Source organism: Heptranchias perlo, chromosome 34 (assembly GCF_035084215.1).
Source record: "Heptranchias perlo isolate sHepPer1 chromosome 34, sHepPer1.hap1, whole genome shotgun sequence".
Classification (NCBI taxonomy): domain Eukaryota; kingdom Metazoa; phylum Chordata; class Chondrichthyes; order Hexanchiformes; family Hexanchidae; genus Heptranchias; species Heptranchias perlo.
Window position 1 is genome coordinate 2,136,296 of NC_090358.1, and position 10,321 is coordinate 2,146,616.

Consider the following 10,321-nt stretch of genomic DNA (forward strand, 5'->3'; position numbering starts at 1 on the left):
CTTGCTGTTGGATTGCCAAAAGATGATGGGAGATTCCAGGTTTACCCAGTGAGGCAACAGCACTAAAAAAAAACAGCCTTCTCCAAACCTCAGCACATAAAATAACAATAAATGCACACAGGACTGAGTTGCCTGGGCTTAGACTGCCAGATTGCCAGAGCTCAAGGGGCCACAAGTGACTCTAGGACCACAGGTTGGACACTTTGAACCAGTGTGAAACTTTCCAGGTCACACACTAGTTACCTTCTCGGGTTAAACTGCTAATTTGTGCTGTAAATGTGAAGCAACTGGGGACTGGATTGAGACTTGAATTGATTTCACAGTCAACTTTCAGCCTGGGCTAGATTAAAACCACGGTCCTATAGGTGAAAGGATAGTCTTCTGACACGCAGCACTCAGTCCCCATCAGCTAACCTAGTTTAGTACAGGGAAACAATTATACAAGTTCATTTTATAAGTTTTTTTTAAAAAAGGACAATTCAACTTAAGTGCGATGCAGGTTAAGATTAATTTTATCAGTGAGAGCTGTAACATCACAAAGCCACATTCACTGTGTAAAATATCATTCAATGTTTCGAGATGACCTTGAAAAACAATTGATGGTTTTGTAAGAGGAAAGCAAAAAAATGTGAGAGCACATGTTCAGTCCTGTAATTTCCCTCTGTGAGATCTTAATCTCAGCCTTACGAAATAGGGGACAGAGTGCTTTCCTACAGCGATGGAGACAGAATTGGAACCTGTCGTTTCTCAGGGCTGCTCACCTACACCTCCAGTTACAAAACAGAATTGGCAAAGTCCTGAGACCAGATCATCCACACATCCTGACAGTGATATTTCAACATATATATGGTAGTAACTACTTTGTGTTGTATCACAGGTCTTGCCCTGGAGAAATATACTCACTTCACTTCTCCAATCAGAAGATATGCAGACATAGTGGTACATAGACTACTGATGGCAGCTATAATGAAGGATAAGAAATTGGAACCAGAAGAGCCATTGCTCAGCAACAAGGATTTGGCAGAGTTATGTCACCACATCAACAACAAGAATAGGGTGAGTAGGGAAATAACTCAGCAGCCTTTTTTTCTCCTGTTTCAAAAGCACAAGTATCATCATATTCACATTAAGGAGGAAGAATAGCCAAAAGATTTGTAGATTGTATCAGTACCATTGCATGTTGGCAAACTTTGAGTGGGTGGGGGAAGGTTTGCCAAAAACTTGTCAGTGACGGTCCTTTTAAAGAGTGAGCTGGAGAATGGGTAGTGCAGTACATTAGAACTGTCCTCTCCATCCCTGTGACCTACATTTGAATCCAAACCAGACTGATGGAATGAAAGTCTCCTCTCCTAAACAAGTTTGGAGTCAAAGGATCCACTAGACAAAGTTGCCCAAAATTTCATTCAAAATTTAAAGTTTTACTTAGGCCACAAGGATGGCTAGTGTAGAAAATTAAGGTGTCTTGCTCACTCGGCAGAGAATGCAATTCTGAGGTTGGGGTTGAAACACATTTTTGAGGTAGAGTGGGAATTGCACCTCACCTATGCTAAACCTGATCCGGGAGTGCCTGATGCTGTCCTTGGGTTCAAAAAGCAAAACATCTTCCACATCCCAGAACAGTTATTCCACACTTGGAAGAGCAGAACAAAGACTGAATAACCAATGTGAATATCAAGCTTTGTTGGAGAAATACATTATTGAGAAGTTGTACTGTCTTTAATAAGTAACCAATTAATGCACATACTGTACTAGGTGCGGAGTGGAAAGGTATATATGGTGCCTCCCTGCTCCCAGCAAGTTTTTAATCTCAGCTAGAACATCTAGGGAAGGTACTGAGCAGAAACCAGATGAAGTCTGAAAATTGGATAAATCTCCACTTGTGTATGTATATCTCCCAGCATTCTGCTCATCCCGACAATAGCTTGCCTACGTAGTCTCTAAAGAGGAAGGGGGAATGGAAGAGAAAATAGCTTACAAATATGGAAAAGATTGTTTGATGCCTACCAATTTGTGCGGCATGAATATTTTATCCCTACTAAGAAAAATCTGTTGGAAATCAATTAGTACCTGAGATTTTCTTTAGTAATTAGTATCTGCTGTAATTGGTATCTACTGTATTTCAAAACACGATGCAAAATGGAATTATTGCATTTAGTTTTTTTTTAAAGACGGTGACTGAAGCTGGGGTACCGCTTTATAGGCGCTGAAAGTACTTGGTATAAAAGCCATTCTTCGTATGTGAGCCACTCAGTGATTGTTTGGCGGGCAGACTGTTCAACTGTGGGCTGATGAACACATCCAAACCCCATGACCACTTATGCAGACTTTCCAGCAGGGGGCACAGGAGAGTGATTATCTTGGCTGATTTCTCCCCTCCCACAGCAAGGGCTGCTGAGGCCAGTTATAGGGCCCCACAAAATATTGCCAACTTAATTATTTTGTAGTTACACCAGTGCTTTTCAAGCTGGGCTCTGCAAGATCGTAATGTGAAATCTGCTTGTTTATTTGTGGTGCTGCAGGTCCATTAAATCGCCTTTCCAAGTATGATGTTTCTGTTGCCACTACAAATTTTCTAGTTATGGCGCTGTACACATTTGAGTTGCTGATGATGTCTTTTGGAAATTTTAGGACAAGGGGTCCACAGGAACATGGTAGCAATTTGCAGGAGGGTCCCTCACACAGGAAAGTTTGAAAATCGCTGCGTTACACAGATTCAGATTACAGAATTGAATGCTGTGGCCTAATTAAGTCAGTTCCTATTCTATTTTTTTCTTAGGCTGCTCAACGTGTGCAGAAGCAATCTGTAGAGTTATTTCAGTGCATGTACTTTAAGGATAAAGACCCTTCTTCTGATGACCGTTGCACATCAGATGGCATCATATACTCAATACGAGCAAATGGTGTGCTGGTATTTGTACCAAGGTAAGTTGTCAAGAATGTCCTATGTCATTTAAAAACTAATCTCGATAAATTGCAACAATTCTCTTCCCTGCTCTGGAGTGCACTTTCCCAACTATCCACGAATCAAAGTGCCTAGAATGCATACACTAAACCAGAGTGTACTCATTTAAAAGTTCCTCTCCTTAGGCTGTAGCCCGATTTGTTTATGTGCCTAATCTTGCAAAATTTAGCTGTGTTTCACCCAAAAATACATACTCTGATTCAGAGCAACATTTATGGCTGTCCAGAGGTGCACAAAAAAGAAAACCTTGCATTTATATAGCGTCACGTTCTCAGTATGTACCAAAGTGCTTCACAGCCAATGAAGTGTAGTCACTGTTCTTGTGGAGGCAAGTGCACCAGCCGCTTTGGACAGGAGGGCCTCACAAAAACGACCATAATCTGTTTTGCTCTTCTTTGAAAAAGTAGCATGGGATCTTTTATATCCACCAGAATAGTAGACGGAGCCTTGGTTTAATATTGTATCTGACAATACGACACTCCCCTAGTACTATACTGAAGCGGAAGTCTAGATTATATTCTATTCTAAATCACTCAAATCCTGCAGTTGGACTTGAAACTTCTGACTAAGAGGCAAGCTCGCATTACACCTTGGAATGGTTGTCCCATAGTTAATGAGATTGAATTCCTGATTTTTATCTAGGCCTGAAAAGGGGGTTGAAGAGAGAAAGATTGACAGCTCAGTGGGTGGCACTCTCGCCTCCGAGTCAGAAGGTTATGGGTTCATGTCCCACGACAGAGACTTGAGCATAAAATCTAGGCTAACACTCCAGTGCAGGACTGAGGGAGTGCTGGAAGTGCCGCCTGTCAGTTGAGACGTTATTTCCGAGGCCTCTTCTGCCCCCTCAGGTGGACGTAAAAGGTTCCATGGCACTATTTCGAAGAAGAGAGGAGTTCTCCCAATGTCTTGGTCAATATTTATTCCTTAACCAACGTCACTAAAATAGATTATCCAGTCATTATCACATGGCTCTTTGTGGGATCTTGCTGTGCTCAAATTGGCTGCCGCGTTTCCTACATTACAACTGTGACTACACTTCAAAAGTACTTTGTTGGCTGTAAAGGCTTTGGGGCGTCCTGAGGTCGTGAGAGGTGTTATATAAATGGAAATTCTTCTCTTTTCTCTTTAACTCACTGTACCAAGTACTAATGCCATCAGTTTCACAGAGGGAAAAGGTGACCTTCATTGGGAGAGAATAATTTGATGCAAGTAATTTAGCTAATGGATAAGTGTAATTTGTTAAAAGTCTAGACTAAAGACTGACATTTTTTTTCCGTACACTCATCATATAGCCCCAGAACAAGTCCTTGTGTAGATCTTGCACAATTTATGGCACTCCCCACAAGAGTTTATTTCTTATCATTTGCAAGCTGGCAGTGATTCGATTATTTCCCTTTAGTGCATTGCTTTGTGACATTTTTGATATTTAGCTTGTGTTGTACCTTTTCTACTTTTGGGTGTAGTATCTGTGTGTAATTTAATGGCAAAAGTAAATTGAAATGTAATGTGTAAACCAGGTACGGGATAAAAGGTGCAGCATTCCTAAAGAACAAAGAGGGTCTTGTGATCTCTGCAAAGCCTGATGGGACATGTGACTGGAAGCCTGGTTCCCTCAGACGCCTGCGAGACAAAATTATCTCCACTACAACTGATGGATCAGTTACTTTCTCTCTATTTGAACACATCACTGTAAGTATACAATTTTTTATATACACACACACACACGACTGAGTTGCACAGTAAAAAAAACCAGCAAATGATGGAAATCTGAAATAAAAGCAGAACATTTTAGAAATGCACAACAGAAAAGGGCTAAGATTTGAGTTTATCCTTTTGATCAAGAACTTCTGCCAATGTGATAACCTCACATTTTATTAAACAGAGGGTGTGTTTAGAATGACAGAAGCAACAGTTGAAAGGAAAATGATATGTGGCCATTATTGTAATAGAAAATTAATTTGCAATAGATTCAATTCAATACTAAAAAAAATTGTAATTCAGTGGGTGTCTCGGTTTACAGTGTGGTCTGATCTTTTCCCCTACTGTAGTATGAGTCATTTGGTTATGTTGATGGACTGAACTCTTTCATTTGGCAGTTGCTGTTTTTAAAATTTCACGAACCCCCTTAGCTTGCTGTGCTGCCCAGTATTCCTTATTGTCACTGCTCTAGGTAAATTTAAGAGGATCTTAAATTGATATCTAAACACTTGCCAAGAGTTTTGATGATTAACCTGCTGGATTTATATGTTTATAAAGTCAGTGAGGCAGGAGAGTCCGATAGGTGAGCACAGTATAAAAGGAGACACCGAGAGCGGGAGGAGAGTCTGAGAGGTGAACGCAGGGTAAATCTAAGGCAAGTCATGGTAGCACAGCTCGCACCCGTGATATGCTCCTCCTGCACTATGTGGGAAGTCATGGACACTACCGGTGTCCCTGGCGACCATGTGTCTAGGAAGTGTGTCCAGCTGCAGCTACTGGCTAACCACATTTCGGAGCTGGGGCTGCGGGTGGATTCGCTGTGGAGCATCCATGATGCTGAGACTATCGTGGATCGCACGTTCAGTGAGGGGGTCACACCGCAGGTAAAGAAGGTCCCAGGGTAGAAAGGAAATGGGTGACCGCCAGACAGAGTAAAAGGACTAGGCAGGTAGAGCAGGAGTCCCCTGGGGCCATCTCCCTCTCAAACAGATATACCGCTTTGGATACTGTTGGGGGAAATGGCTTGTCAGGGGAAAGCAGCAAGAGCCAAGTTTGTGGCACCACGGGTGGCTCAGCTGCACAGGAGGGGAGGAAGAAGAGTGGCAGGGCTATAGTGATAGGGGATTCAACTGGAAGGGGAACAGATAGGCGTTTCTGTGGCCGCAAACGTGACTCCAGGATGGTATGTTGCGTCCCTGGTGCTAGGGTCAAGGACGTTGCAGAGTGGCTGCAGGACATTCTGGAGGGGGAGGGTGAACAGCCAGTAGTCGTGGTCCATATCGGTACCAACGACATCGGTTTAAAAAAAAAAGGGATGAGGTCTTGCAAGGTGAATTTAAGGAGTTAGGAGATAAATTAAAAAGCAGGACTTCAAAGGTAGTGATCTCAGGATTACTACCAGTGCCACGTGCTAGTGAGTATAGGAACAAGAAAATAGACCGGATGAATGCGTGGCTGCAGGGATGGTGTAGGAGGGAGGGATTTAGATTCCTGGGACATTGGGACCGGTTCTGGGGAAGGTGGGACCTGTACAAGCGGGACGGGTGATACCCGAGCAGGACCGGGACCAATGTCCTCGCGGGGGTGTTTGCTAGTGCTGTTGGGGAAGGTTTAAACTAGAGTGGCAGGGAGATGGGAACCTGAGCGGGGAGTCAGAAGGGAGTAAAGTTGAGAGGGGAAGACCCAGGGGAAATTTACAATACAAATAGTACCAACAGTTGTTCAAGTACAAAGAAAGTGTACTTTAGACACTACAGATAGTGAAAACTAGAAGGTGTAAGGCGATTAACCCAGCATCAAAGCTGAAGGTCAGGCTAGGGTGTGTGTGGCCCAACTAAGAGTTCTATATACAAATGCACGGAGTATAAGGAATAAATTAAATGAACTACAGGTTCAAATTCAAATTGGAGTGTATGTCATGATAGCTATTACTGAGACATGGCTGCAGGATGGTCAGGATTGGGAACTAAATATACCGGGTTATAAGGTCTACAGGAGAGACAGGGAAAATGGAAGAGGGGGAGGAGTAGCCTTAGTGATTAGAGATGAAATCGCTTCAATGATAAAGGAGGATATAACAAGAGGTAAGCAGCCAACAGAGTCCTTATGGGTTGAATTGAGAAATAGGAAAGTATCTAACTGTGGGAGTCGTGTATAGGACCCCTGGCAGCAGCTCTGAAGTGCTAGATTGTATAAATGCAGAGATTAGACAAGCGTGCAAGAAAGGCATAGTGGTCTTAATGGGGGACTTTAACCTTCACATAGATTGGGAAAAGCAGACTGTCAGAAAGGTAGTGAATTTCTTGAGTGTGTTCGGGATAGTTTTCTACAGCAGTATGTCCTAGAGGCAACTAGGGGGCAAGCCATACTAGATTTAGTAATGAGTAATAAACCAGATTTAGTTAACAGCTTAACTGTACACGAACATCTATCCAATAGCGATCATAACATGATCGAGTTCAACGTAGTGTTTGAAAGGGAAAAAAGTGAATCAGCTGCTAAGATTCTAGACTTGGGTAAGGCCGACTTCAATGGGATGAGACAGAGACTGTCCACAGTAAACTGGGCAAATCTGTTAATGGGTAAAACGACTGATGATCAGTGGGAAATGTTTAAAGAAACATTTAACGTGATACAGAATCGGTTTATACTTCTGAGGGGCAAGAACTCTACATGCCAAAAAAAACAGCCATGGTCAACTAAAGAGGTAAGGGACAGTATAAGAAATAAGGAAAGGGCATACAAAAAGGCAAAAAATGGCACAGATCCTGGCGAATGGGAAAGATACAAAGACCAACAAAGGGTCACAAAACAGATAGTAAGAGCTACAAAAAGAGAGTATGAAAAGAAACTTGCAAGGGATATCAACCAATACAAAGAACTTTTATAGTTACGTTAGGAAAAAGAGGGTGGTCAGGAGCAGTGTTGGCCCCTTAAAAACTGAAAGTGGGGATATTGTCATTCACAATGGGGAAATGGCGGACATGTTGAACGAATGCTTTGCGTCAGTATTTACAGTAGAAAGAGGATAGCATGCCAGAAATCCCAACAAAACTAATATTGAATCGGGGACAGGGACTCGATAAAATTAATATAAGTAAAGCAACAGTAATGAAGAAAATAATAGCACTAAAGAGTGACAAATCCCCAGGACCAGATGGTTTCCATCCCAGGGTTTTAAAGGAAGTAGGTGAGCACATTGCATATGCCCTAACTATAATCTTCCAAAGTTCTCTAGATTCAGGAACTGTCCCTCTGGATTGGAAAATTGCACATGTCACTATGCTTTTTAAGAAAGGAGAGGGAAACCAGGGAATTATAGACCAGTTAGCCTAACATCTGTTGTGGGGAAAATGCTGGAGTCTATAATTAAGGATAGGGTGACTGAACACCGAGAATTTTCAGTTAATCAGAGAGAACCAGCATGGATTTGTGAAAGGTAGGTCGTGCCTGACAAACGTAGTGGACAGGGGAATGTCAATGGATGTTATTTATATGGACTTCCAGAAGGCATTTGATAAGGTCCCACATAAGAAACTGTTGGCTAAGATAGAAGCCCATGGAATCGAGGGAAAAGTATGGACTTGGTTAGGAAGTTGGCTGAGCGAAAGGCGACAGAGTAGGGATAATGGGTAGGTACTCACATTGGCAGGATGCAACTAGTGGAGTCCTGCAGGGATGTGTCTTGGGGGTTCAATTATTCACTATTTATTAACGACTTAGATGAAGGCATAGAAAGTCTCATATCTAAGTTTGCCAATGACACAAAGATTGGTGGCATTGTAAGCAGTGTAGATGAATACATAAAATTACAGAGCGATATTGATAGATTAGGTGAATGGGCAAAACTGTGGCAAATGGAATTCAATGTAGACAAATGTGAGGTCATCCACTTTGGATCAAAAGGATAAAACAGGGTACTTTCTAAATGGTAAAAAGTTTAAAAACAGTGGATGTCCAAAGGGATTTAGGGGTTCAGGTACATAGATCATTGAAGTGTCATGAACAGGTGCAGAAAATCATCAGTAAGGCTAATGGAATGCTGGCATTTATATCTAGAGGACCGGAGTACAAGGGGGCAGAAGTTATGCTGCAGCTATACAAAACCCTGGTTAGACCGCACCTGGAGTACTGTGAGCAGTTCTGGGCACCGCACCTTCGGAAGGACATATTGGCCTTGGAGGGAGTGCAGCGTAGGTTTACTAGAATGATACCTGGACTTCAAGGGTTAAGTTACGAGGAGAGATTACACAAATTGGGGTTGTATTCTCTGGAGTTTCGAAGGTTATGGGGTGATCTGATCGAAGTTTATAAGATATTAAGGGGAACAGATAGGGTGGATAGAGAGAAATTATTTCTGCTGGTTGGGGATTCTAGAAGTTGGGGACAGAGTCTAAAAATTAGAGCCAGACCTTTCAGGAGCGAAATTAGAAAACATTTCTACAAAGGGTGGTAGAAGTTTGGAACTCTCTTCCACAAACGGCAATTGATACTAGCTCAATTGCTAAATTTAAATCTGAGATAGATAGCTTTTTGGTAATCAAAGGTATTAAGGGATATGGGCCAAAGGCAGGTATATGGAGTTAGATCACAGATCAGCCATGATCTTATCAAATGGCGGAGCAGGCACGAGGGGCTGAATGGCCTACTCCTGTTCCTATATTAGAAATAAACAGTTTAACTTTTATTCCCCCTCCCCTTGCTCAAAAGGTAAGAATATCTGTACTTTCGTCTCGATCACATCCCGACAGCATCAAACTGGACATCATCAGCAACCAACCTCGTAACACACCAGGCACAGAACCTACGCATGAAACTTCACACACTTCAAAGACAGATTTGGTACGGGATGTAATCAGATCTGCTGAAGAGGCACAACTTGCCCAAGAGCATGCGAAAAATACTTTGATCAGAGATGAAGACAGGGAATACTGTCAAACCCAAGGGAACAGCCTCTACTCATTGTTGGAAGAAATCAAGGAATTGGCACTTCTGGATGTTAAAGTTGGATGACTGCCCTAGTTAAGACTTTGGGTCAGTTTTAGTTTCTTAACCAAAACCACTAATGGGAACAGAAGGTTTTTATATGACTGTGATACAATGGTTCTGTTTTTTAAGGCAAGTTTGACAGCAACTCTAGTAATGAAATTGAAGGATGTTAGAAGTAAAAAAAAAATGGCAGCTTCAACTAAACCAGTAGAAATTAGTTTGAGGTGATATCTGAAGCTTGTGTAATGTTTTCAATGCAAATGTGAGATGTACAAAGGTTTTTTGAACTAGATGTAAATATTGTAATTTTTATTCCAAGTGTGCTTGGCACAAAAATTATTACCATTTATTTGCAATTAACCTTCACACCCTGTGAAAAGGTAAAAACTTCTAATAAAGTCAAGAGTTTTGTCACTAGTGCTTATGGCCAGTTCTGAATAGTCTGTTCAAATATACACAGAAGTACAGACATCTCAATCATCCTACACTTTGGAACCTCCCCCTCCCCCAAAAGCACCTACTGGTTCAACATGCATTGGCTTACAACCAAAGCAGGAAGTTGTTCCTTTAACAAGCTAACAAATTATTTCCCATTTTTTGAAAGTTTTCAGTAGGGAACAAAAAATATTCAAGTACAGTCCAAGTTTGGAAAAATTAAAGAGTATTTGGAGT

At 41.8% G+C, this 10,321-nt stretch overlaps 1 protein-coding gene across 3 annotated transcripts in view; it reads left to right on the forward strand.

The window, feature by feature from the left end:
- dis3l (DIS3 like exosome 3'-5' exoribonuclease) overlaps positions 1-10,321 on the forward strand; it is a 51,847-nt gene that overhangs the window by 35,778 nt on the left and 5,748 nt on the right. For 2 of the 3 annotated variants that reach the window (XM_067971265.1, XM_067971267.1), the window contains exons 14-17: positions 878-1,056; positions 2,777-2,922; positions 4,480-4,651; positions 9,371-10,069. In XM_067971265.1, the coding sequence (XP_067827366.1) occupies positions 878-1,056; positions 2,777-2,922; positions 4,480-4,651; positions 9,371-9,673 (800 nt within the window). In that variant the 3' untranslated portion in view covers positions 9,674-10,069. Of the gene's footprint in view, positions 1-877; positions 1,057-2,776; positions 2,923-4,479; positions 4,652-9,370; positions 10,070-10,321 lie in introns of those variants that run through there. The other variant, XM_067971266.1, reaches the window with a different exon arrangement.